This window comes from Sphaerodactylus townsendi, linkage group LG06, assembly GCF_021028975.2.
Source record: "Sphaerodactylus townsendi isolate TG3544 linkage group LG06, MPM_Stown_v2.3, whole genome shotgun sequence".
NCBI classification, from domain to species: domain Eukaryota; kingdom Metazoa; phylum Chordata; class Lepidosauria; order Squamata; family Sphaerodactylidae; genus Sphaerodactylus; species Sphaerodactylus townsendi.
The window spans coordinates 108,757,082-108,784,780 of record NC_059430.1 but is presented as its reverse complement, the minus strand read 5'-3'; the positions used below and the strand labels follow the sequence as shown (position 1 = coordinate 108,784,780).

Below are 27,699 nucleotides of genomic sequence, written 5' to 3'. Positions count from 1 at the left end.
CGCGGTAAACGGATCCGATTAGGGATAATACAGGGACTCCAGAACTGGAGGAGACAACAGATCCAATTAAGATAATACAAGGGCTTAGGATAATACATGGACTTCAGTCTGCACTTATCATTTATTTATTTAATACTGCCTGACACACGCAACATGTCTTACCAAGGGGCACAATGTGTCACCTCACCACAAATCCTGCGGCTCAAGTCACTCCCACGCAGAATAAGCTCGGACAAACCAGCAACCGACTCCCGGTTCACAAGCTTCCCTTCCACGTGCTTTCTCAGAAAGGGACATCCCGGTCAACCCACCAAGTCGGGAGCGGATGCTGCTACTGCGCACGCGCATCGGCTCTCCCGATGACGCAACAGGGGCCAGGACGGCTCCCTGTGACATATACGGAAGCGCACGTCACAGCAGCCCGCAGATTGCGGCTGGAAGAGCAGCGGCTTCTGCTGCGGCGTGTGAGCAAGAGCGTTGCAGGCTGGTGAGGGGGAAGAAGCGCGCGTGCCCCATGCTTTTTCCTTTCTCACGTTCGCGTGCTCTGGGGTGGTCGGCGAAGGGAGAGAGGGAGGGCAGTGCTGCTCCGGCTCTGGTACATGAAGGAGAGGGTTGGTCTTGCTCTGTGCAGGAGGTGAGGGTGTCCCATCCGCCTTTGGCTGCGTTCATTGCACAGATTGGAGGAGACAACGGATTGCACGGCGGATTCCAGTTTGACAGAAAAAGTGCCTGAAGATGTTTTTTTTCTTCATTCATCCCTCCCGCTGTTAAAAGCAGGGCTGCTCTTGCTTGTTTGTTAGTCCTTCCCGTTTGTGGCTTCACATAATACTTCCATTCTGTTTTCTTCTTGTCTCTTATCTGTGCAGAGAGGCAGCGTGGTGTAGTGGTTAAGAGCAGGTTCTAATCTGGAGAACCAGGTTTGATTCCCCACTCCTCCATCTGAGTGGCAGAGGTGAACCAGATGTGTTTCTGCACTTCTGCATTCCTGCTGGGTGACCTTGGCCTAGTCAGAGTTCTCTCAGAACTCTCTCATCCCCACCTGCCTCACAAGGTGACTGTTGTGGGAAGAGGAAGGGAAAGGAGCTTGTAAGCCACTTTGAGTCTCCTTATAGGAGAGAAAGGTGGGTATAAATCCAAACTCTTCTTCTAGTTTATGTATGTTTATCCTCAGAGCAGTCACCCTTTGAGGTAGATCTGGTGTCCCCCCCCCCCCCCCCCAAGAATTAGCACCTGGCCTGAGATCACCCAGCTTCATGTCTGCGTACTATAATAGTTCTTAATCAGCTTTGTTTTTATCTTGCTGTTTTTCTAAGTTATTCGGTTCTCCCTCCATTTTATCCTTGCAGCAAGAATCCTTTGAGATAAGTTGGTCTGAAAGTGATTGCCCCAAGGTAACCCGCTGAGCTGAGATTTGAACTTCCCAGTTCAGTACTCTTGACGCTATATCATGCTGGCTATCTATCATTTACTGTAGCCTGGCACTATGCTGATTTTGAAATTGTACATCTTCCCTGAATTAATGACACGGTTGGGGAAGCGTTCTGGCCCTGCAGAATTTTCGACTTTGCAAAATGTTTGCTGCCCTAAGCTATTGGAAGGGTGGGATATAATTGTGAGGTACAATTGTTTTTAAGTAAATGCTTGCATAATACTTTAATATTTGTGTGCATCATTGATATCAGTATGTACTCAAAGCATGATAGAGCCACCTACCGCTTGAAGATTTATCTTCTAGAGCTTTTGTGAAGTGAGCTGAACCTTTAGGAATGATAACTCTAGTGCAGGGGTGCTCAACCTTGTTGAGCCCAAAGGTACCTTTGAAACTCTGCCACAGGGTGGCGGATGCAAAATGGCTGCCGCAGGAGGTGGAACCCGCTGAAATATCTGAAGAAGTGAGGTTATATGTAACTTTAATAGGAACTCTTCAGCATTTAAAACAGAAGTGCTGTTTAACAGGATGTCTTTTAAATGAATGTATTGTTTTAAAACATTTTGTTGCTTACACACAGCTTACCTTCAACCATGCAGCAAAGACCTTTGTGCTGTTGTGGCAGCTGCTGCCAAAGCAGCATTTCTAAAAGTCTCCATAGAAGTCTTGCTGGGCAAAATCTGTACCTACCCATGCCCACTTTCTGATAACACTTGTCTAGTGCCAGAAAATGTGTGTGTGGGTACCATGGCTTTCTCAGCTGCCATGTTGGGAACTCCTGCTCTAGTTTGTCACACTGTTGTGGCACCCCCTCCCCCCAAGTTGGGGGGCAAAATAGGAACAGTGATTTAACAGGGGTGGATGCTGGAAAGTAGGGACTGCTTTGGTAAAATTGGGGAGGCAGGGAGACCGTAATTGGAGTGTATAACTTTTTAAATGGGTTTTAAAAATGTTACCCATCACTGACCAAAAGGCAAATCAGATATGTATAAAACCAGATTAAATAATAGAGCAAATTATAAATTAGTTAAAACTATGAGATGGTAGAGATGGTCTACCTGGCCTTTTTCTTATGAGAGGTCCCCTGTCATCTGTTGGCGCGTGTGTGGGTGTGTTTGGTCTACATAGTTGCTAGTTGGGAATAGTGGAATGTTAGGCTCTGTTTCTTTGAAAAGGGAATATTTTTAATATTCTTTCTTTGTTAATGGAATTGGAAAACATGCTAGTTCTAGGTCAGGGGTAGGGAACCTGCGGCTCGAGAGCCACATGCGGCTCTTCTGCCCTTGCACTGCGGCTCCATGAGCAGAGCCGCCGGCCCCATCCTTGCCCGCCCTGCAGGCAGCAGGGCGGGTGCACCAATGGCCTGTGGCTGGCTGGGCAGCGCCACGGGCATCTCTCGCCCGCCCCGTTTGAGCGGGGTGGGCGCTTTCCCGGCGGCTAGCGAGGCAAAGCTTCTGGCCCCATCCTTGCCCGCCCTGCAGGCAGCAGGGCGGACGCATCCATGCGCTTCTCAGAATGAGCAGAGTAAAAGGTAGAAAAAAACCAATATATACAGTGTTATCTTTATTTTAAATGTCAAAAATTATTTGCGGCTCAAGGGTTTTCTTTTCCCATGGAAAACGGGTCCAAATGGCTCTTTGAGTGTTAAAGGTTCCCTACCCCTGTTCTAGGAGGATGCCCTCTTCTCCTTCTTCTTGTGTGGGGAATCTGAATCTGCTGCTCTGATGGCGGAACTTTTTGCGTAATAGCTGATTCATGTTAAGTCTGTGCCAACTTCCCCAGATGTATGAAGTATTACAAATAGTCACTGTTGGTTGAACTCCTTATAATTTTTTATCTTTTGCCTTCCTGCAAACTGTTAGATTCTCTTTTGGATCTGATGAAGTGAACTCCATAATTGTACTAGTTCCTAAGATTCCAAAATATCCCCTCCCCACACGGCCACCAAATTCTATATACTTTGTACCACGCACATTTGGTTTTGTCTGGCTCAAAACATCTCTTTATTTTCTACATATTGGTTTCTTTTTTGGGGAATCATGTAATTTTAGTTTTGCACCTTTATGGTATTTTACTTTTACCTCTCCTAACATCTGTCCATAACTACTTAAAGGCCAATCCATGCTCTGCTTCTGGGATATTTCCAGGTTAAGGAGTTCCTATTTAAAGAGAATGCATCTCAGTTGAGGAGTGATCTGTTTCAAGAGGCAAAGAGCCTTCCTAGTCTGCAGATTTACTGGAGAGCAAGCAGGTGGGCTACTTAACTTGCAGCAGGTTTTTTGCTTCGGGTTTTTGGATGCAGAATCTGCATCCACTGACAGCAACAGCAAAAGGTTCTGCCAGGAATAGGGAGGAAGAAAGGAAACTTGACTCTCCTCCTGCCAGGAATCAGTGTAGTCTGTAGTGTGTACACATCCCCTTAATTTCTAGAAGTCTTTGTTCTTTGGATCTGACAACTACTTCTTGTTTTTGGCATTTCTTCAGGCTTAAACAGAAGTACCATTTTTCTTCATCCCTCTGGGCAAACAGGACGAAGGATGTCGTGGGTTACAGAAGGTGAACTTTCTATGCTGGAGAGATTCTGTGCCAGTGTGTTAAAAGTAAGTTGAACTGATGCTTAGAATCAAGTGCTGTGTTTCTTGCATGCAGGTTTCTGACCAACTGTGCCAAGCTGTGCGGGAATCCTCAGTTAAACTTGGTTGTAAAGGATTATTCAGTTAGGCAGATTCTGCATGGGCCAAAAACAGTGGTGTAAAATGGTTTAAAATGGTGTAAAAGGGTTTACACTGTTTTCACAATGTTTTCACACCGTTTTTGGCCCATGTGGAATCTGCCTTAGTAGCTTTTAGCCTTGGTAGTTAAATAGAGCTTGTACATGAGATAGTGGGGATCAATAATAAGTCTATGAGATGGTGGGGATCAATAATAAGGAATGGCCATTGCATCCCTGGCCTTGCTGACAATCTTCAGGAGGCTATCGAAGAACTGTCGTGGGGAAGAAAATACAGACCTAAACAGACTCTTGGCGCCATCCTAGGCAGAGTTACACTCTTTTAAGCCCATTGACTGCCCTGACATTAGAAGAGTGTAACTCTGTTTAGGATTGTACTGGTTGACATTTTGAAGTGTGAATTGGCTTTGGATTTTCCCAGTTCCTGTGAAGTCATCTTGTTAAACTATATCTCAGTGATGGCGAACCTATGGCACGGGTGCCAGAGGTGGCACTAGGAGCCCTCTCTGTGGGCACGTGCACACAGAGTTCGTCGTGGGGGTGGAAAATCACCCCCCCCACACACACACATCTAGACTGACCTGGGCCACTGAGCATGACGTGCGCGCACCGTGGTGAGCAGGGAGGACTCAGCTGGCAGGCCTGGTGGCTGTTGCCTGAGGGGGGGGCGGGCGCAGAGGAGGCAGAGATGCTAGAGAGGCACAAAGCGGTGCGCTCAGGACTTGCTGCAGGCTAGAGCAGGCTGGCCCCTGCTCGAGTGGGTGGGGCGGAGGAAGAGGGAGCCAACCGGATTTTTCTAAACGAAAACCTCAGCATTCAGGTTAAATTGCTGTGTTGGCACTTTGTGATAAATAAGTGGGGTTTGGGTTGCAATTTGGTCACGGTCTCAAAAACATTCGCCATCACTGCTATATCTCCATGTTTAAGAAAGAAGCTATATAATGTTTCATATGGCAGCAGCAGGTAGAACTACTTTTGTGAAATATTGGAAGTTAGATAATATTCCACCAATAAAAGAATGGATCATGAAACGTAAAGAACCTTTTGGGTAACCTAATTCATATTCTTAAAAAGAGGAAAGGTGTATCTCAACTGAACAGAATTTGGCAAACCTTTTTTCCCCCAAGAATTGCTCAATTGCGGTAATTAAGTGGAATATAAATATTTCAGTTGAATGATATTTCAAATATTTCTGCTAATTTACATTTCTGTTTATTTATTACCTTATATACTCGCGTATGTCTACTTTTTCAGCACATTTTTTGTGCTGAAAAAGCCCCCCTCGACTTATAAGTGAGTGAGGGTCCCACTTAATTCTTGTGTGGCGTTCCCCTTCTCCCATCTTCGCTCTCCTCTGCCTTCCCCCTTTCAGCCGCTTTCTCTGCCTTCTTCTCGGCGGCAGCTGGCCCCTGGCTCTCGGCAGGTGACAGCCAGTCGACCTGGGTGAGCTGGACAAGCTGCGGGATGGAGAGGTCGGTATAAGACCTTGGGATTGGTGAGATGGGGGTCAGTGCCAGAGACCCCCAAATAGCGCCCGACCATATCTATTTTTATTTTTGAAATTTACCAGTAGCTGCTGCATTTCCCACCCTAGACTTATACTCGAGTCAATAAGTTTTCCCAGTTTTTTGTGGTAAAATTAGGTGCCTCGACTTATATTCGGGCTGACTTATACACGAGTGTATACAGTATGTAATCTATAATTAAAGTTAATCTTAAAGGATTATACTGTTTGGTTAGTTCGATCTCTTGTGTTTACATAAGCTCCCCCACCCCTTAGCTTAAACTTCCCATAGGAACTCTTTTCATTTGGGTCTTGGAAAGAGGGATTTCTCTTTGTTGTATGAAATTGGTAGTATCATTTTTTTTCTCCTATTGTGGCCAAGAGTTTTGGGAAATTTCTCTACCTAGAAAAGTGCGCCAGAACTTGTTTCTGCTCATCTTTGAAAGGCAAGAAGAAAATTCAACCTCTTTGTTCTTAAACTCCTGCAGATTTTACTAAATAAAACAGCAGTCCAATGGTGTGTTGTGTGATTTCTGGGCTTCATGGCCATGTTCTAGTAGTCTTCGACAAAATGCAGTCCAATGGTGCTTTGAAGATTAACAGAAGCTTTTGTGGGTTAGAGCTCACTCCATCAGATGCATTTTGAGTGTATCTCTATTACAGTATTTTGCTGATCTGTGACATGTTGTTTTTGTTATTGATGTGTATGATTTAGCTTGTTTGATTTCACCCCAAAAAAGAAAGAAAGGTGGGATGCACATTTTAAAATGTGCAGATCCTGCTACCCAAACTATGTGGTCTGTTCCCACCATTTGAATTGTCGGTAGAGGGCAACAGAGGAAGGGCATTCACATTACTTGACCATATGCCTGCAGGGGTTAGTAGAAGCAAGTGTTTATTTAAATATTTATACCCTGCTTTTCTCACCAGAGTGACAAACCACATTATTCTCCCTTCTGTTTTTATCGTCACAGCTTGGACTGAGGGAGAATTGAGTTTCAAGCTCACTCCATGACCTTCCTGCAGAGTGCAAATTCTCTTCCCACTTTCTTATTGTAATTCTCATGATCCCCAGTGTAACGTATCTAAACGTTGTACTCGGGTACTCTGCTGACATCTCTACATGCCTTTTCTCACTCCTTTGCCCACTGTCCGTGTTCTAATCTACCGGTAAACCTTTCTTTTCACTCTCCTTAAAACATGATGGTTGGGTAAGGGGCTCAGTTAAAACTGAGTTGACTCTCTCATTCCCTTTCACTTTAGCCTCTCTTTTCTTTGCATCCAGGCTGGACCGATGCCCAAGCATGTGGCGTTCATCATGGATGGCAACCGGCGTTATGCTCAAAGGTGTAACGTGAGAAAACTGGAAGGACACACACAGGGATTTGCAAAACTTGCACAGGTGGGGAGTACCTTTTCTAAATAGGATGTATAGAGGTCTAGTTGTTGCTCCCTAACTTGCTATATCTCTACTGTTGAGCCTACCTTAGGCTCTTTATTTTAAATCTCCAAAGAGATTGGGGGGGGGGGGGAGGTCTGGATGTTTCTAAGAAAATCTTGCCAATTTATATAAATATGGTGTGGTATGATTAGGAAAGCAAGGTGTTAGGCTCAAAGTTATGGGTAGGTATGAGGTAAAGGTCAACTTGGATCCTTCAGGGATAGTTGAGGAACCTTTCTTAAAATCCTATGGATTCATTATTTTAAAGACAAAATGTGAGCATGTAGCACAGGGCTGTCAAATATTTTTGACCCTGTGGATGCTTCTAGAATTTTGAGAAAGTGTAATGGGTGCCACCACAAAATGGCTGCCACATGTTACAAGACCAGTTGCAAAATGGCTTCTATGGAGCCAATCACAAGATGCTGGGAGGTTCCAAGCTGAGTATCCCCCTTCAATAGAGGTATCTATTTTGGAATAAAAGTTAACGTTGCCTACTCCATTGAGATGGAACAAAGTCAGGATTGACTCTCTGCTTTGAGGAAGAAGCAAATGGGCATAATGAGCACCGTGCTGGAGATTGTTGCTTTAGCCGTACAGAGATCTAAGGAACATTGTCCAATGATATACTTGTTCATTAGCCTGTAAATCGGATTGACAAGTATCTGGTACATTTTTAAGTATAACTGAGGAGACCATGTGGTTGTCATAATTAGAGGTTTTAGCCTAGGACTGGGAAGCTCTGGCTTCAAATTTTCCGAGGGCCATTAAATTTGCTAATGACTTTGGGCCAGTCTCTCATCCCAGCAGAGTTATTATGAGAGTAAAACCAGGGATAGAAACAAATCAGGTCCTTGGACTCAGTGGTTGAGCATTGGCTTGGCATGAGAAACCCCCCAGATTCAGTCCCTTCTAACTGCAGTCAAAAGGGTTAGGTTGAAGGTGATGTGGAAGACCATGACTTGAGACCCTGGAGAGCAGCTTCCAGAGTAGACAAGACTGTTGGCTGTCCCAAATGGTGGCGCTTTCCTTTGGAAGCCCCATTGTTACTGTGGCTGTCAATGCAGCACAGTGGGCAGTAGGGTTTCTTGATGGTGGGTTTGCCTTCTTCAGTCCCCACGGTAGCCACCCCATGCCACCAGTGCCATTTTCAAGGATTATTGAGAGCTGGTAATTGATGTAGTGATATACAGGTATATTATTATGTCAATCGCCAATTTCTTTAAAACCCCCCAAAAAAGGTCCCAGTGATATGGGGGCCTTGTGGTAGAGCTGCTGCAGGAACTGGGGAAGGGAGAATTGCTTCTGTGGATGTCAGGCCAGAAAAATCAGACTTCTCTGGCGGCCAAACAGCAGCCACCCAGGCTTTGCTGCAATCTTTCCTAAACCTTGGTAGCACATTGGTGAAGAGACAAGAGCTGTACAAATGAACCACAATGCGGTGGAGAAGGAGAGAAAAAACCTAACAGCAGCAAACCTGGGATAACTGACCTGTGTGGGAAAGGCCCTCGATGAACAAATCGTCTGATTGAATCTAAGTTGCTTCAGGTGTTCAGTGTGTCTGCACTAGTCTCTGTACCCTTCTGTTTCAGATTTTGCCATAAATCCCTGAGATTGAGGTTGAGAGACGTGTTTGTACATTTAGCTCTGGTTCTTAGAATTCTGGGTACAGCACGTGAACTGGGAATGCATTCGGGTTGGATTGCATTCCTCAGTTTCTAGTCAGTTTCCCAACAGTCTAGATTAGATTTTCCAGTTGCATCCCATTGCACAAGATAACTTGGGGGTGAGGGGGAAGAAAGCACAGCCTGTGTTAGAAGTTTATGGCCCGTAACCTGCTAATTATGTTGGGTTTATCAGCATCAAAAGATTATGAAAGGACGATGCCCAGCCAATTCCTCTCAGTTAAAGATGTTTGTCTTCTTCCACAAGATGAATGCGTGCAGCCCTTCTGGGGGTGTGGAATATGTTATAATTGTACTCTGTAATTACTTCAAAGTGTTTGTGGTAAGGTGGCAGTCTTTGAGTAATCCCAGGAGCCAGTGGAGATGACTTGTATAATTGGTATATTCATTATAGTAAAAAATATTCATAATTCTTTCTATGGATTGTATTACTTCACTGTGTGCATATGGTGGAGGGTCATATACCACACGAATGTTGGAGAGTAGCCTGACTCTTTTCCCCTGACATGTTAATATTTTCCTCCATGAAGAGAATATTCCAAAATACATCCAATGACCAAGATTAGGAAGAAAAATTGTATTACCTTCCACTGTATCCCAGTTACTATGTAGGTGCAAACTGGTAGTTGCTGTGGCACTTTTTAAATACCAGCACAAGTATTACAGCACAAATATTATGGCAGAATGTTGTAGGACTCTCAATGATGCATGAAGTGGACTTTGGCTCACAGAAAGTCTGCTGCAGTAAACCTACTAGTCTTTTAAGTGCCAAAAGATTTTTGATTGCTGTGACTACAGTGCACATCAATACAGCTACCCCACCACCAGCTACCACATTTTTTCCCACCCTTTCTTCAAGGAGCTTGAGGCAGAGTACCCAATTCTGTTTTCCTCTGTTTTTACCCTTGCAATAATTATTTAAGGTAGGTTAGGATGAAAGTATGTCACTGATTGGACTGAGTACAGTGGTTAGTATCAGACTATGAATGTAGGAGACCCAACTTTAAATCCATACTCTGCCCTGGAGACTAACTGGGAGACCTTGGGTCAATTACTCACTCTCAGCCTGACCTACTTCACAGGTTTGTTGTGAGGATAAAATGGAGGAGAGGAGATTGATATGATCTGTTTTGGATACCCATTGGGGAGAAAAGTAGGATATAAATATCTGAATAAGATCATCCAGGTGGTATCCCTGTCCTGCTCTCTATTTGCTGTACCACCCTGTCTCCTAGTAGGAAATGTAACTATTGAAGTTTGTATATTCTTCAGGCTGTATGGATGGTACTGTCCCCAACTTTGTCCTTCAGTAATACTTTCTGTCTTTACAGACTCTGCAATGGTGTTTGTCTCTGGGCATCCGGGAGATTACAGTTTATGCTTTCAGCATTGAGAACTTCAAGCGGTCCAAGGAAGAAGTAGATGGACTGATGGACCTGGCGAGGCAGAAATTTGTCCGACTTCTTGAGGAACAGTAAGAGTCTACCTTCTAACCTCATCTCCCCAAACCCTAAGGATAAACTCTGCCAAGAAAGTTCTAGAACAAAGAGTCTAACCTGCAAGGCTCCAGAGGACCTGATCAGTGCAGTCACATGGAGGTTGACAACTTTATCTTTAGCCCTCATCATTACTTCCAGAATATGTTAAAATCTAAAACAGTCTGATTTCTTTATCTCCTTCATTCTACCCCCCCCTTTCCCCCTCCCCAACTGACTCGGCTGTCCTCAATATTCTGTGTTTCAAACTTGTATCTGGCTCCCTCCCTTAATTTAATTTACAGACCATATTTTTCTGTATCCCAGAGGGAGTTCCCTAAGTATGCAGAAAACCCTTTGCTGTCTATGTCACCTAGTTTTTCTGCTTTCATGGTTGGTATGTGGGCCAACTGTTTCACTATTGGATACAGTTAACTGTATCATTATTATAGTGGTCTGGTGTTGTGGTTGTGATACTAAAGTCCTGCCGCAAGAAGTGAACAGGATAGTGGGAAGAAAATGTGAGGAAAAATTCTATGCATTCACAAAAGAAACTTATGAGAAGCTTGTGCCCATGAGGCTCGACTGACTATCCAACAAGATGGGGGGGGGGGTTTCTTATGCTAGAACTTACTGGCCAAAATGGCCACAGGCCTGTTAGCCGTGCTTAGTGGTGACAGAGCAGAATATATTTTTTAAAAATTGGTATTCAGAGAATGCCGCCTCCACAATTTCAGGCTATACTATTCTTGGAGAATAAACTAATCAGTCTTAAAAATACAAGTTCATTTTTGAATACATTTACAATTTTGGAAGGAGAATTCACGTTTAGGGAAGATATTCATCACTGTCACTTGCTATTCAGGGCAAGTGTAAATGTGGTGTTTAGACCCCTGCATTGTTCTGGTTTTCTCACAGAAGCAGATGGGAGGGCAAGCATCCTGGTGCTAATTGCATTGACTAAACATACTTATATGCCATTAAAGGTTAAAATGAAATGACTAAACATACAACAAAGTCATGTGCTTGGAGTGGCTGCATTATATGGGTGGGCCATGGCCTGCAAATAAGTGCAACCGTGTGCCATGAAACTGGGAATAGTGAGGGTCTAGTGAAAACCCACAATTCATAGCTAGTATTTGTCTTTATTTCATTTTGCAGGTGAACTATGCTGTTGCTATAGACCTATACAGGAAGAGCTAAAATCTGTCCTGTCATCTTTCATGTGGTATTGCTCCCCCACACTTCTTTCTGTTCATGAATTACACTCAAGCCAATCAGTCATCAGGTTAACCAATCAGGTTAATCAGTTATGCCATCTTGGGCTCACCTACGTGCTCATCCTCTGACATTGCGTATGCAGCCATGGGGCGCTATTATCCCTGTTGTTATGTAACATCTATATGCGACCCCTTGCTTATTTGGTATGGAGCTTTGGATTGATCTGTCATCAGTATGCCAATGACACTCAGCTCATTCTGTTGATGGAGAGGGGAGCTGTTGCCGCCCCTGCAGCTTTACAGCATTGTTTGGAGGCGGTCGCTGGTTGGTTGCAGCAGAGCAGGTTAAAACGTAATCCATCAAAGACAGAGATCCTTTGGCTTGGCCGCAGGGGAGAGGTTGGGGATTTCCAGCCGCAGGTGTGGGAAGGGTCTTCTTGACTCCTCCATTCGCAGCCTGGGGGTCCACCTGGATTTGTCTCTTTCAATGGAGACCAAGGTGGCCCATACAACCCAGGTTGCGTTTTTCCATCTTCGTCAGGCGCGGCGGCAGGCTCCCTTCCTCTCCCACGTGGATCTAGCCCAGGGGTAGGGAACCTGCGGCTCTCCAGATGTTCAGGAACTACAATTCCCATCAGCCCCTACCAGCATGGCCAATTGGCCATGCTGACAGAGGCTGATGGGAATTGTAGTTCCTGAACATCTGGAGAGCCGCAGGTTCCCTACCCCTGATCTAGCCACTGTGATCCATGCAACAGTCACCTCCAGGCTAGACTATTGTAACTCGCTCTACGCTGGCCTACCCTTGCATTTGATCCGGAGGTTAAAGCTGGTCCAACATGCAGCGGCTCATTTGCTCACGGGGGACGCCGTTCGTGATCATATTCAACCTGTGTTGCGTCACCTGCATTGGCTCCCAGTTGAATTCTGAATCATCTTCAAGGTTTGGGTGTTGACCTTTAAGACCTTATGTGGCCTGGGACCCTCGTACTTTTGGGACCACATTACCCCATATGTCCCTACTCGGCCTCTGTGCTCAGCAGAGGCCAATTTGCTGGTGGTTCCCGGCCCCACAATGATGTGGCTGGCCCCTGCCTGGTGGAACACTCTTCCTCCAGCTGTCCGGGCCCTGCGGGATCTTAGTGATTTCCGCAGGGCCTGTAAGACTGAGTTGTTCCACCGGTCGTTTGGAGTGTCCAGCCGCTGATAGTGCCACCCCCTTTATTTTCCTGTGTTGGGGTCCCTTTACTATCTAAGGGACCCACTTCTCTTCCCCCCTCTTTGGGAGGGTTTTAATAATGGTTTTATTGTTGGATGCCACTTATTGTATTGATTGCTGTGTTTTAATTTAATGGGTTTTCGTTGTATGTGTTGTAAAGTTCTGTTGTGCACCATCCAGAGCCCTTAGGGGGTAGGGCGGTATATAAAACCCAATCAATCAATCAATCAATCAATCAATCAATCAATCAATCAATCAATCAATCAAAATGTGTCAGCAATGCCCTTCTGCTCTCTTCAAAAGACAGGTCATTCCCAGTACAAAAGAATCAATGGACATAAATCTGACACTAAAAATCACAGTATTTAGAAAACAGTAGGTGAACATTTCAGTCTTCCGGGGCATTCTGTTACTGATCTTAAAGCAGGGGTAGAGAACCTGCGGCTCTCCAGATGTTCAGGAACTACAATTCCCATCAGCCTTTGTCAGCATGGCCAATTGGCCATGCTGGTAGGGGCTGATGGGAATTGTAGTTCCTGAACATCTGGAGAGCCGCAGGTTCCCTACCCCTGTCTTAAAGTCACCATTCTTTGTCAGAAGGGCTTCAAAGGAAAAATTCCACACAGAATTGCTGAGGTGATATTTGCTATCTCTGTCAGGTCATAACTAAGATGTTTTCCTTCTTAACTTACTACAGATACTAATATCTTGTATTTTACACACTATACAGATGTTTATTCCAGCTATCTCTCTGAAGGGTCCTATTACATCAGCTTATCTCATTTCATTCTGTGTTAGGTTTTGCTTATATACCAAAAATTGGAAATATCCCCCTCACACCTGCTCAGAGGGAAATGATTTTTCTGAGGTTTGGATCTTATTTTGAGCCTGCCTCTCTTTGGCCCTTTCCACATGGCAAAATTAATGTGAGGTGCAGCCAGGATAGATGAGCCCAGTGCAGCCCCAGGCCCTTCGCACGGCACCGGGCAGGCAGCCCTGGAACCAACACGGCTGGGTGAGGCGCCTTTGCACGGAGGCACGTCTGTTGTGGCTGTCCCTGGCCCTCTATGCTGCGTTGCAATGCAGCCGGCCACAGGTGACCCTTGCAGCCATACCAGATCAGTGCTCTCCTGCCTAGCTATGCAGGAGAGGGGCAGGGGGAGGAAACAATAAAGCTGCGTCCTAGTAACATGCCTCCCATGCGGGGCTGTTCACCTGGTAGCAGCTCCAACCCGGCCTTCCTCAAAAGAATCGCGGATAACACGATAGTTTAAGTCAGGTTGGAGCAGATAACGCGTGGCAGACTTGATGCAGGGGTGGGAGCCGTGTGACGTCGTCTATCCCCCCTCCACCAGTTTAGACTCGTGGGTAACCCGTGTTAATTTTCCCGTGCAAAAAGGACCAGAGAAACATTCCCTACCACCACACTCATCATTACCATCACCTTTCTGTTGGATATGTGAATCAGACCCTTTGGATGTATACTTTAGTATATCTGATGAAGTCAGTTGACTTACAAAAGCTTATCCTGGAGGAAAAAACAGGTCTTAAGCCACTGGACTCATGTTTTAATCTGCTGATGTAGCCTAATATGACTTCTCATTACTGTATACTTCAGTTTTCAAATGGGGAATATTCATAATTTATATGGAGCATTTATTCAGGTACTCGAGGTTCAACTACTGTGCCATCTGAAGCAGAGTTTTCAGCCCAACTAACTTCAGGACATAACTCTATTTAGGACTGCGCTGTTCATCTGGTTTATGTTGGCATTGCTTGGGCTTGGTTTGTGTCTCAACAAATCTCTCTTTATAGGGACAATCTGGAGAGACGTGGGATATGTGTTCGAGTCCATGGAGACCTGACACTCTTGCCACTGGATATCCAGAAACTGATTGCCAAGGTTGTGCTGGCTACAAAGCAATATAGCACGTGAGTCCTGCTGTAATTTTTTTTTTTTTTTGCAACACTTTTTCATATACAGGCTATACCCAGGGGTCTTCCGTGTCTGGGCTATGGAGCCAAATGTGGCTCAGTGCAGAACCAAATAGTCACTCACTGTAAAAGAAAGTGAAATATTGAAAAGTATAGTGTGTGGGATGTGAGAAATAACCAGTACCTGAAGGGAATGGCGAGAAAATATTTTTAGGGGACTGACAGGCTTCTCAGAGATGCTTTGCAGAAAGAGAAGTGGATGATGAGCAAGATTTATGCTCAGATTTATGCCAGTGCACTGAAAGAATCGCACATGGTGCTTCTGTGTATTTTTGTTCGTCACTGGGATACCTCATGTGTGCCACTTTTCGACAAACGGCTCACAACAAACAGTATTTGGGCTGCAGAAGGTTTACAGCTAATTGATCAATATGTCAGTTATCAGTAATATTCAATTGTAAAGATTGACGCTGTGCAAATTCGTTTTCTTACACTGGCTGTTTCCTTGAACTCTTGTTTTAATGTATAGACAGTTGTAGATCACACAAACGCACACCCAGAGCTATCCATTCCAATCCTCTCATTCTCTATGCAGATTTTGCACAACTCCGCATGCCTTGTTTTCTTCAGCACCTTTGTTGAGTTAGATTTGTATCTTTTTAATTTGACAGGTGTATTCTGAATATCTGTTGTGCATATACTTCAAGAGATGAGATTAGCAATGCTGTGAAGGAAGTGGCTTGGGGTGTTGAACAAGAGCTGCTGCAACCAAGGTAACGTATGTGTTTGTGCATTCATGCTTCTGCTATTTCTCTGATGTAACTTGCACCTGGGCCTTTCAGCCCAAATCAGATAACCCTCTGAACCAGACACACTCCCCACCCCAAGTCAATTTCTCTGACATATAACTGGTCTAGATGAACAGGGGCATTTTCTCCAGTAGAAATCTCCTTGGCAGGTGGTCACCAGTCCACTCAAACAGGAGGAAACAGCCCTGGCCTTCTAGTAGAACAGACCACCCCTCTGCACACATTTTCTGTTCCTCAAGCTGTTATTTGCACTGAGATTTAGATAAAACATTTGCCTCTTACCCAAGCCCTATGCATGTCCTAGGAGCTTCAAGCATGAGGCTGCATCTTCTTCATACTGTGGTTTGGGGAAAGTAAGAAGCGGGTATCTCCTGTTGTTCCTTTCAGTCTGTATACAGAAAAAGTTCTACTTCTTCTCTTCCTCCTCCTGTTATATGTATTCATACATTGAAATATTTGTAACCCACTTTTCTTCTCAAAAGGCACCCAAATTGGCTTTCATGTTTTTTTTAAAAAAATCCTACAGACAAGAGAGAGAAAGAATTAAGTTCATTCCAGAGTTCGCTGGACTGGGTTAATGAAGTCACAGGCTGAGAGCCAAGAGTCATTTGACTCCTGTCCTTTGGCTCATACCCAAAGCTTCTGGTCAGGCCTAGGTTTCCAAAATCTACAATAGGAAGACAGAAAAGCCCTCAGCCTTATTCTTCTAGCAGCCAGGTTGTCTGAAGACTCACCTCCCTGTTTGTAGAGGACTTGGAGGAGGTGGGGAAATTGGTGGCAAGGACAGTGAATATGGCTGCTGTGCCAAAAAGGCATTTGCGAGATCCTCGTTCCTGATCTCCAAATCTTTTCCACACTAAAAAAGTTAAACTAGGCTGATTTCACATGGCGAGGTTCTAGTGACCTCAAAGAAAACTGGTCTTTGGCTCATTCCGCACATGCACTTTCAAACTACTTTCAGTGCTCTTTGAAGCTTTGCGGAATAGCAAAATCCACTTTCAAACAGTTGTGAAAGTGGTTTGAAAACGCATTATTTTGCTTGTGCGGAAGGGGCCTTTGTTTCGGGACATGTTCAGCATTATTATCCACTGCCCTGTTTGCATCAGGGCAAGCATTACCCATCAGCTGGCTTTTGGCTTGCATCTAGGGGGCAGAGGGGAAAATGCTGTTTCACGCATTATCTATCGTGCATATGTGCTTTAAATTTTAATATCTTTAACTTTTATATTTAACCTTATCAATAGATCGATCTATCAATAGATTGATAGATCGACATAAAGGTGAACTATTTTTAAAAATCTTGAATATGGCAACTGCACACTTTGCCCAAACACTGATTGTCTTTTATGGTGGGAAGTGCGGGGGCAGTAATGGCAGCGTGCAAACTGCAAATGGATAATGAGGGCAAGAGGGAAGTGTGCAAAGCCGTGCAAGGGGGTGGGGGCGGGGGGAAGACTAGGTGGTTTAGCTGAGGGAAGAGATCCAGGGCAAAGCTGCGCCCCCTGGCAAATCTGTCCCTCTCCGGCAGTTAAGCAAAATAAGTGGATTTGCTTTCCAAGGAAAGAATGGAAAGTGAAAGCGGGGCTAAGGGAAATAATTCTGTACAAGAAAATCTTGCCGCAGTGGATGTTCGCCTCTACCATGTATCTAACACCTTGTGCATAATTAGCTCTAGTCTGTCAGTAGAACAGGCCCTTTTTATTGGTGTGTCATTTTTATACGAACATGCTCCTTAGATGATATACCAAAATATTTGCATAAATCCTTGTTCTATAAGTCTCTTGAAGAGGTTGGGACCAACGACTTCTGTAGTATAGTGTAACCATCTTGCTGATGTTATAGATCTTGAATTAAATTCTTCTGAAATATTATATAGTCGTTTCCTATTTTTTTAAAATACTTATGCAGGTTTTGTTGTTACTGCTATATACTTAGGTTGGGTGTTTAAATATAAACACACACAATTAATCTTTTTTATTAGCATAAATAATGTGGAAATTTTAAAATACAGAAATCAGGAAAAAATAAACAGGAAATAAGGCTGGTGACAATTAGCTTTGTAGCTCTTCTAAGAAAAAGAAAAGCAGATACCAGGAGGGATTCTTCCTCCTTGCCAATTCACAGGCCTCCTTTCCCTTTTTGAATTTTAAGGCCACACGCTCTTCCTTCTCAGCTCTTTAGAAAACATCTCTCTTGAAAGTAAAGTTCCTTTTTAAAAAAGAAAGGCGGAAGGGGGAAAAACTTGTGACTATCTGTTCTCTGCTTGTTGAGAAAGGTTAGATATGTTTTGGAGGGGCTCATGGGGTGGGTCGCACAAAAGGAAGGCCTGAGACTAGAGAACAGATGAGCCATACGGGGGGGGGCTCAGAGATGATTCCTAAGAGAAGTAGTATGGGGGGAGGAAGGAAACCTACAGCTGAAAAGATAGCAGGGGAGGGGGGGGGCTGAGAATTGGAATGAGTGGTAGCCAAATTTGCTCAGAGATAATAGGCCTCTTTTAATGAAGATTATGTGGGGGGAGTATCAGTGCACAGATCAGTTCACAGATGCTGTGTTGGGCCACAAGTGTGTTTGTGAGCAGGTCTATTCCAGGTCTATTCCAGCGACCATAACAAGAGGCCACAAGTGTGTTTGTGAGCAGGTCTATTCCAGCAACCATAACAAGAGGATTCTACTTGGTAGACTAACTGGAGTTTTGTCTTTTCTTCCTTAGCGATGTGTCAGAATCATTACTCGACAAGTGTCTCTATACTTGCAAGTCCCCTCATCCAGACATCCTGATAAGAACTTCGGGAGAGGTCCGGCTTAGTGATTTCTTACTATGGCAGGTAAAAAGAGACCAGAGGAGTTGGTTTAGATGTTTATACCGCGATGTTATCCCCGCCACCATTATCCTCACAACAACTACCACTCTTGTCAGACAGGTTAAGCTGAGAGAGTGGCCTAAAGTCATCCAGAGAGCTTCCATTTGAACGTGGTCCAACACTCTGACCACTAGTCCATGCTGTCACTATGCAGAAATAAGCATCTGTTGAGTGGCAGGAACCTTCTTTACTAGTCTCACATGTTATTGGGTGGCTTTTAGGGCTCACTTATGCTTTGGGGACCTCACTGCAAGGTTGGAGGGGGACAATAATATTTTAAGTAGCTTCTTCATTCAAGACACTGTAAAGAGATAAACTGTAAAACCGCTGTTGTCCCCAGGGTGCCTTTTCTTCAGGTTTACTTGTTGCAAAATGGCTAGATCACGATGGATGGCCATGCTGGTCTGTAGCAGTAGAAAAAAGCAAGGGTTTAGTAGCACCTTGAAGACTAACAGGATTTCTGGCAGCATAGGAGCTTTTTGTGAATCACAGCTCACTTCTTCTGATACATCTAGAATGTGAGTTCATCTGTCCTTATGAAGAGTGAGTTCAGACACCCAACGTCAATGGCATGTAAATGTCAGTAGCAGGTGAATGACAGTCGCAGGTGTGATTGAATGAGGTGTGATATGCAGAGGGGTAGTAGGCGTGGAGAAATCATATCTGAAGAAGTGAGCTGTGACTCACAAAAGCTCATGCCCTGCCAGAAATTTTGTTAGTCTTTAAGGTGCTACTGGACTCTTACTCTTTTCTGCTGAAAAATGATTAGTTATCAGTTTAGCAAGAAGATGAATAAATCCTCACAACTTGGATCTGGCTTTAGAATATTACCTCTGGATGTGAACTTACTTTAGCCTGGAATCTTGCAAAACCTGCTGTTTTGTTTTGGGGTTTTGTGTGTGTGTGTGAGTGCGTGGGTTATTTTAGGAACTGTTTTCCAGCTGACAATTACAGAAGGGAGTGGCAGGAACCCGGAAAACAAATGAGCAACATCAGCCACACCCACACCATTTCAAAACCTTGAGCAATCTTCTAGTTTCCGGGTTTAAATTCCAGAGTGGTGGCTGTGTTTAGCATTTTACAGCAACTGGAGAAAGAGTGTCCTGTGGCTCACAGATTTACTATGGCAGCAGTTCTCAAATCTGAAGAAGCTGAGGACCCCATTTTGATATACATGAACTTCAGCAGCCCTCCTCCCCATCCCTTCTCTGCTCCCTTCCAAGCGCACCCAATGTGCATTGGATCACAGCTCATGCATGCCCCTTGGAGGCCTCGATCCTTTCACATTCTCAAAACAATGCAGTGAAATCTTCATTAGTGAGGCTTGAAAAGCAGGTTTAAGTGAATGTTTTCAGTGCAATCCAGTTGGGGGAATGCTGTGACGGTCGAAGGCAGTGCAGTGAAGGCAGCACTGCGTCACTTCCAAAGGGACTTCAGATGGCACAGAAGGGAGGGAAAACAAAAAATCATCCCACTGCCCCAATTGCCCCATAGGCAACACAAAGTTATGCTGCACTTTCATGTAGCGTAAGTCTGCAGGTCTGGGGGTTGGCATTCTCAGACTGGAGCATCGGTTTCACCTCGGTAATGCCCCCCCCAGCCCACCTCTCCACCCCTGGTCAGCATCTAAGCAGATGGCAGTGCTGCTCTCTGGTGGCCCAAATTTCCAGGTTTTGCTACCACAGAGCTGAGAGGCAGCTAGCCGCTGGCACCTTTGCTCCCTCTGCTGGTGGGGGTGCCCCTTGTCCCAGCAGAGGGGGGAAATGCATAGGTGTGGCCTTCCGCTGCTCTCTGTGCATTTTCAAACACACACATACACACCCAATCTGGATTGGGCTGTCCATCTGTATGTAGTACAGAAAGTCAGGTGTCAGCAGATAGCTGATGCTGTTGGTTATGGCTCAAAAGGTCCTGACCCACATTCTGATCAGTCTCACCCCTTGACTGGAAGAGACTTTGCACTGGAGGCAGAAATCCTTACTGGTGAATAACTTTTCAGCTGAACTGGAGTGGAAGCCTGCCAAAACTCCCAGACCTGCTCGAAAGAAATAGAAAAGACTAGCATCGCAACAGCCTAAAGCAGTGGTGGTGAACCTATGGCACAGGTGCCAGAGGTGGCACTCAGAGCCTTCTCTGTGGGCACACGCAAACAGAGTTGCCTCCCTCCCTGACACATCTAGGTTGGCCTCAGCCGCTGGTCTCGATTATTAGCATTAAACCTAAGACCTAGTTTTGGGGAAGCAGTGTAGGTAACCCTGCTAAACGCTATTAAACCCCACTGATTTTCATGTGAAGAACTAAAGCGTGATTCTTTACCTGGGAGTAAGCTCAGTTGCTTTCAACGGGGCTTGCTTAGTTGCTGGCAATGGGGCATGCCCTAGGTCCGTGATTCACCCGTTGGAAGAGTGGCATGGTTGCTTCAAAACAAAGCCACCGACTACCACCAAGCTTACTCCCAAGTAACACACGCCTCGGAGCCAACCATTTTTTTCCTAACTAAAACCTCAGTAATCAGGTTAAATTGCAGTGTTGGCACTTTGCAATAAATAAGTGGGTTTTGGGTTACAATTTGGGCACTCGGTCTCGAAAAGGTTCGCCATCAATGGCCTAAAGGTCCATCATTCAGCTGAAAATCACAACCAGCTGCTGAGCTATTGTCTCTGGGCACAGGGTGGTATTTTTGTCTGTAGTGAAACCTCTTGCATTGGAAAAGGGATTGAAGCCCAGTCCAATTTTATACCAGGAATAATTCTGATGACTGTTAGAACTGTATGAGCAACTGGATCCTGGCTACTCATAAGTGCATTTTTGGGCAAATGTTCTGAGGTGATCTCAAAGCAAGGTGTTTGTAGTCAGCAGCAGATCACTTAGGTCCAGCCCTTCATACGAGATGGGCAAGCAGATTCTGTAATCTTCTCCTGAAGCAGAGTCTCTCTTGCTCCCATTTTCTAAAATATTAGAGGACTTTCTTTTCACATTGGCCAGTTGAATACAAGATAAGAGCTTGTCTTCTGTCCTTTCAAGTGATGCCCAGATCTCCTGGAGTTCCTTCTTGGGCGTCACTTCTCCACTTTCAAAAGTATAAGCTTTTGTGGACTACAATTGACTTAATCTTATCATCTCTCTATGCACTTGTTCTGTTACAGGAGAACTAGATTATAACCCTTGCTTGTATGCAAGCTACACCACCCTTCCCCTCTCAGACTAGTTAAACTAGAAAAGTGGTAAAGTTTTGCAAAACTAAGTTAGGAAATCTCCCATTCAACCTGTGCCACAGTCTTGCTAGGTGGTCTTAGGCAATCTCCTTTCTCTCCCTCTCAGCCTTTCTTTTCAGTTTGGGAATAACATTGGTCTACCTTAGGGGATTTCTGTAAGGATTACCAAAATAATGTATGTAAAACATTTTATTAAATCACCACCATCATAATTACTGTGCTGATTCTATACCTTAGTAAGAAAGAAAACCATTATTACAACTGAGGCCAACTTGGATAGTACTGAGCTTACTAATAAATTTCAATTTACCATTTTCATCCTGGAGTCTTCTATTTGAAGTACTTTTGCTGAAGGACAACTTTTTAGCATAGAGCTATGGTGTCCCATGAGACTGAAAGGTTCTCTCATTAGCTTCTGAGTGGTGCCAGTTCTTTACATCAGACTTTTGGCATAGTAGCCAACCTGTTAGTTTTGTGTGGACAGTGAAGGGCATTGCTGGCATGTAATCTGGACTGAGCCCCTGATAGTATGTCTAGTACTGGTAGGTCCTGTAATCTTGCATCAAACATTTAATATGCCCTGCATTTTGAGCAAGGGGAGTTACATAGCACTTTAAAAAAAACTGATTTCCCTCTGTCCCATTTGCAGTCTCATAGAACAGGGTTAGGTGGGGCAGAAAAGATAAAAGCAGGCTCACATGGCTGCTTGTTCTCTGGCCAGTGGACAAAGCCAGTCTGGTTTTTCTCCAGTCTGATATTATTCTTGGGTGGAAGGCTGTAAAACCTCCCAGTGGTCCTCTGGTTGATGGCAAAAGCCTGTTATGTCTTGCTCTTCACACCTGCAGGTTTAGGGCAGCTGGCAGGTACAGAGGAATAGCTGCCTTTGCAAAAAGCCCCTTTCACACAGCAATCCTATGCAGGGTTACTCCAGACCCAGTGCTTTCAATGGGTTTAGACAGGAGTAATTCTGCATAGGGTTTCATTGCCAGAGTTATCAATTCGTTGCTCCTTGTTTGTTTCTGACGTCTTATCCATCTGTATTTTTCTCTTCCTCCAATAAGATCCCCCAGCCCCTTGGTTACACCTATCACTTGATGTTTGGCTGGCATTTTGTAATGTCAATCTACCCCTCCCCCCAACTTGCATACACTTTTATTTATTATAGTTTGAAAACAGCAGGTTGGCATTTTTTGTGTATTGAGCAAATGATACCTAATTATAACAAGGAAGTTGATGATTGCCTTCTGAGTCATAACTTATCAAACAGATGGATCCAATAATATATTTTTATGGAGAGGGAAACAGAAAGTGTTATCACTGAAATAGTAATTGACCTAGTAACAAGGCTATTCTAAACTTGAACACAAAGCAAGCAAAATGAAAGTGAAAAGTGAACACAAAGCAAGCAAAATTAAAGCGTCTATTGGCAAGACTTAAAACAACCAAATTTATTCCAGCATCAGTTTTTATGAGTCCGAGGTCACCTCACCAGATGCCTCGGAGAGTTATGTTGTGTACACCCTTGAAGCCTCGATCATCATCTCTTCAATCTCTGAAAGATCGCTCTGCTGGTGATGAAGGCCAAACCACTTGTGGCAGAAGGCTTTAGTGTCCATGCAGTTCTTTTGCATCTTCTGAATATTCTTAATTGCAGAGCTATAAAACTTGCAAGATGCTCTGAAGCATCTGGCAATACTCTATGTGGTGAACTGTACATAGTTATGCAATGTGCACATTTGGCACATCGGTAAGAGGAATTCATTCTAGAAGAATTTATTGGTGTTTCTCACTTCAGCCTTTCTCTACCTGTACAAGTTGCACTCCCGCTGCATTGTTCTTCTTTTCACAGACATCTCATTCCTGCCTGGTGTTCCAGCCCGTCCTGTGGCCAGAGTATTCATTCTGGAATTTGTGGGATGCTGTCATCCAGTACCAGATGAATCACAATGCTTTGCAAGTAAGAGTCCTAGAAAATACGAGGCAAAGGCAGAATAGTAAACCCAAGACACGCTTTAAATATTAACTTTGTTGATATTATACTTTGTTAATATAACTCTCAAATCCTAGAGTGGTGATAATACTGGTTTTTCAAAGAGTTTATTGCTTTTAAAAATGGAACCAGCATCACCACCCCATCTCAAGTTCATATGTTGATTGCATCTACTATGATAAATGTATCATTTTGTGGGACTGGTATGGTACCCAAGTACAGATGATGAAAAAGTTTCACAGTATTCTGAAAACACTGGTATGTATCCTGCCTCTCTGCTTGCAATGGTTGATGCCTTCCTCTGACTTAAGAGGTTTTTCCACCAGCAAAAGAGCTGCTTAAGTTGGAAGAAGTATCCTTAAGCTGGTGGAAAGTGGCCGTTGCCAATATGCATGAGGAGGGAGTGAAATGGAGTCATATTGGCCTGTATCTTTGTCTCCATGCTTGGAGTTTTCCAATGTTCTTGTCCATTCCTGCTGTCAATATCCATGCAAGTCAGGGAGACTGGGATAAGGAGTGGAATGAAGCAGAACCAGTCCTCCTATGTCAACAGTGAGGCTTTATAGAACACCATGCATGTTAAGGCCCCAGTATAACAGTAGTTGAGCTCAGAGAGTTTAACAACAAATAGTGCTTTGGATCATCTTTCTGCCACCTTTCCAGAGAGTTACCATTGAGACTTCCAGTGGCAGATCGCAACAGTGCAAAGATCCCTCAAATGTGCCTTGAGCCACTGTAACAGGCTGCATGCACTCGACTGCTTGCAAAGATCCCTGTGCACTGTTCTGTGGGACAGATGATTGGTTCTGAATTGCAAGTGGTCAGGTGATGGGAAGGAGGAGGAATACGTTTGGAAGGGGGGATTCCCAAGCTCAGAAAAAAACATTGAAGTGTGCCCTGGAGGGATTTTTGTAGGCACTTCTGGACATTAGAGTCACGCTTAAGAACCAAAAAAGGTCAGTTTGTGCTCCTCAACTATTGCAGAGATAAATGGATAAAAATGCTAATCCTTTTTTTTTTAATTCAGAAAGCTAAAGACCTGTACCTAGAAGAAAGGGATTGGCAGCAGCTAGAAAATGACAAGATGTATGTAACTGAGAAGCTGAAACAAGAAGGGTGTGAGTCCTCTGGTGATCCTAAACATCGGCGGGAGCTCTTAAAAGAATGCAAAGCTCAACGAGAAGAGAGGATCCAGGGCTTTCTGCAGGCCTTGGAAAAGAAGAGAATGGACTTCCTTGTCAAACTAACCATGGTGTCCGCATGACACGAAGACTCTTGGAAGGGGAAGGGTTGAAAAGAGGAAGTGTGTAAGCCAAGTTAGAATCTGTGCAGCTACTATTCAGAGGGTATCATTTGAAAATGGGGTCTACTGAAGATCTTGTGTTCCCAGTAGACAGGGCAGCAAGGCTCTTTAAAAAAAACTTTTTTTATTTCTGGTGGTTATCCAAACTATGGTTGGGAATCTTTGTATTTGGAGCAAGTTACGGATTCCTAACGTAATGCAGTTAAAGAGGTGGTGGAGCATGAGACAATAAGCTGTAAACTGGTAAATAAAAGGCAACATTATGTAGGGGATGTGTGAAAGATCTGCGCATGCTTGGGTTTCTTTTGTTGTTCCATTTTCTCAAACTGCAGTCTTTCTGCAATGCTACTTCAGAGCCTTTTGAAAAATTGTTTCTGATGCAGTACAAGGAGGCTGCACTTGTTAAAGTTTAAAGCTGCAAATGTGTGCACTGGAGATGAAGCCCTGCTGAACCTGCTGGGGCTCACCTCTGAGCAAACATGCAGTAGGCTTTAAGAGAAGAGCCCTGCTGTATGCGCACTAGCCCATGTACGCAGTAAGTATGATCCCCATGAGTTCTAGAGAGGCTTTATGAGTCCTCTTCCGGTAATGAGGTAGACTGGTTATCCCATTCTCTTAGTTTTCTGTCTCTAGTTTCTTGAGTCTTTGCTGCCAGAGATATTAGAATTGGAGGGCTGGTGTGTTTATAGAATAGCACAGAAGGATATGCTGTCACAATCATTTTAGTGTGCTGAAGGGTGTGTTCTTCTTGCTCAAAGAGCACTGCTGAGCTTTGGACAGACATATTGACCCCAGTCTAGGTTGTTCTACATGTCTGTATGTAATGCAGCATTCTTTGTTGGGGAGTTTTAAATTATGTGTGCACAAGCTCACATGTAGTGTTTTCAGTTTTTACTTTTTGATGGCACTTGCCAATTTTTTTAAAAAAACTGAATTTGGCAAGCTGGATGCAGCTGGAAGAAAATGATTCCTTTATCGCACAAAAATAAAGCATTTTCATGACTGGCATCTTTTTAACTGAACTTTGTTAAGAGTTGTTTTTCTAAAGGCTAAGTAAATCCAAAGAGGTGACAAGTACATTTTAATTATCTTTTTTTAAGCTTTTCATGCTGAGGATGAGTAGACTGCTGATGATTGTGAGTCTTGTAAATAAAAAAAAACCAGTGGAGATGCATCCTTTGATGCAAGTGACAAATGCTGTATACAGAAATACTTAGTGACTAATACATTACGAACTTCGTTCTTGTACTGTAGTTTTATCAGCTGTAGTGAGCTGCATCTTTATAGCTGAATACGTCTTGAAATAAGTTCTCTAATTCTAGATAGCTATTGTTTCCTCTACAGGGTGGATGCAAACACTCTGGCAAATATGGCCATTTGGGGAGGTCAGGGGCTTCCAAAATATATTGATAAAATGTTCTGCTGCTTAAAGCATACACTTATAGTAACATGAAGGGAAACATAGATAGTCTGTTTGGGAAGCAGTCTGATAAGGTTTTTTCATCAGTAGGGTTTTGGATTAGATGTTGACCACATGGGTCCTTCTGGGTACATGCACATGGAACAGCTTGCACTAATGTAGCTAATGTGGTAGCCTGCATTTGGTACACATGTTGTCCAACCATTCTACTGTTTGTTGACTGGATTATTCTGTATAATCTACATATAGAGGTGCCTCTATGTAGCTGGTTCTCATCTGGTGTCTTTCCTAAAGTGCACTAGTCCACAAACAGCAATAACATTTGTTTCAGTTCAGAGTTGCTTTAATATTGTGCTTGCAAGAAATCAAAGGCTGGCTACTGGTCTGCTGAAAAAAAGAGTTAAAAACCAAAATCAGACAGCTACTTTAGAACAGACCCTTTCTTAACCTACCAAATGCACCATTCATGTTATGCTAATATGGTATGGACAGGCACTGTTCTAAAAAAATCCTCTAATAATACCTACAGGGCTTTGTTTGGTTCCAGTGCATCATTCATCTATCACTGTTTGAAATTATAAAGAGGTAATTAATACAATAGCCTAAAAGACTGGATTCTGGGTTATGGGCAGAAGACAAGTTCTAGATGTGGTGTATGAAATGTGGATGATTTATTTTTATAATATTTGTCATATGTTCTATTTTTATTTGTTTATTTTACTGGATGTATACCCTGCCCAATTCTTGGCTGAGGCTGACTCAGGGTAGCTTACCATAAAGTTAAAAACACAATCAGTAACATAACAAATTATTTAAAATCCCATATTAAAAACTTCTCAGTTAATGACACACTATTCATTTCAATCTGGCTTAAAATCCCACCCCCTATTCTAACCAGAATTGTTTTTGATTTGTCAGGAGGGAAAGGGGAGAGGGTACTAGTTGGTAGTGCACAGGATAAGGGAGGTTGGCTCATTATTGGTTCAGTGGACTCAACTGAATGCCCAGTGGAACAACTGTCTTACAGCCCTGCGGAACTGTTTAATGTCCCACCAGGCCCTGGTGTCAGTTGACAGTTTTCCATCAGGCTGGAGCCAGGGCTGAGAAGGCCCTGGCTCTGGTTGAGATCAGCCTAATGTCCTTGGGGTTTTAGGGATTCTTAATGTCACCCAGGAATTTTAGGGAAGAACCCGAACTCCATTTTTACTTCATACACTTGCAATGAAGATGGTGAAGCTGAAAATACTGACATGCAAATATGTTTTTATGGAGGTCCTTACAAAATGCCTAACTCAATGTTGTGTTGTTTCTGAGTCCACCCTGGCTCCTGTCAGACCAGTTCTGTGTTGGGCATTCCATATTGAAGCATAATTCACAGGTGTGAAGGCCCATTTTGTATCAAGACCACAGAGAGAAGAGGCTTAAATCTCTCTCCCTGAAGCTGTTTTCTTGGTCTAAA

At 43.9% G+C, this 27,699-nt stretch overlaps 1 protein-coding gene across 3 annotated transcripts; it reads left to right on the top strand.

The window, feature by feature from the left end:
* Nucleotides 1-370: 370 nt before the first annotated feature.
* Nucleotides 371-25,828, top strand: DHDDS (dehydrodolichyl diphosphate synthase subunit). 3 transcript variants are annotated; one of them, XM_048501172.1, is made up of 9 exons: nt 371-487; nt 3,914-4,029; nt 6,950-7,066; nt 10,122-10,264; nt 14,520-14,636; nt 15,311-15,412; nt 18,162-18,276; nt 23,377-23,484; nt 24,545-25,828. In XM_048501172.1, the coding sequence occupies exons 2-9, from the start codon at nt 3,967-3,969 to the stop codon at nt 24,779-24,781; spliced, it is 1,002 nt and encodes a 333-aa protein (XP_048357129.1). In that variant the 5' UTR covers nt 371-487; nt 3,914-3,966; the 3' UTR covers nt 24,782-25,828. The 3 variants fall into 3 exon arrangements, with proteins under 3 accessions (XP_048357129.1, XP_048357127.1, XP_048357128.1); XM_048501170.1 differs by having other exon boundaries at nt 6,950-7,069; XM_048501171.1 differs by having other exon boundaries at nt 446-464; nt 6,950-7,069.
* The last annotated feature ends 1,871 nt before the right edge of the window (nt 25,829-27,699 follow it).

What these genes read in the sequence shown, in the direction of transcription:
- DHDDS (XM_048501170.1), top strand. Translation starts at nt 3,967, where the DNA reads ATGTCGTGGGTTACAGAAGGTGAACTTTCTATGCTGGAGAGATTCTGT. An exon ending in CAAGAGCTGCTGCAACCAAG is followed by an intron (nt 15,413 to 18,161) that starts GTAACGTATGTG and finishes TTTCTTCCTTAG; the next exon opens with CGATGTGTCAGAATCATTAC. An exon ending in TGAATCACAATGCTTTGCAA is followed by an intron (nt 23,485 to 24,544) that starts GTAAGAGTCCTA and finishes TTTTTAATTCAG; the next exon opens with AAAGCTAAAGACCTGTACCT.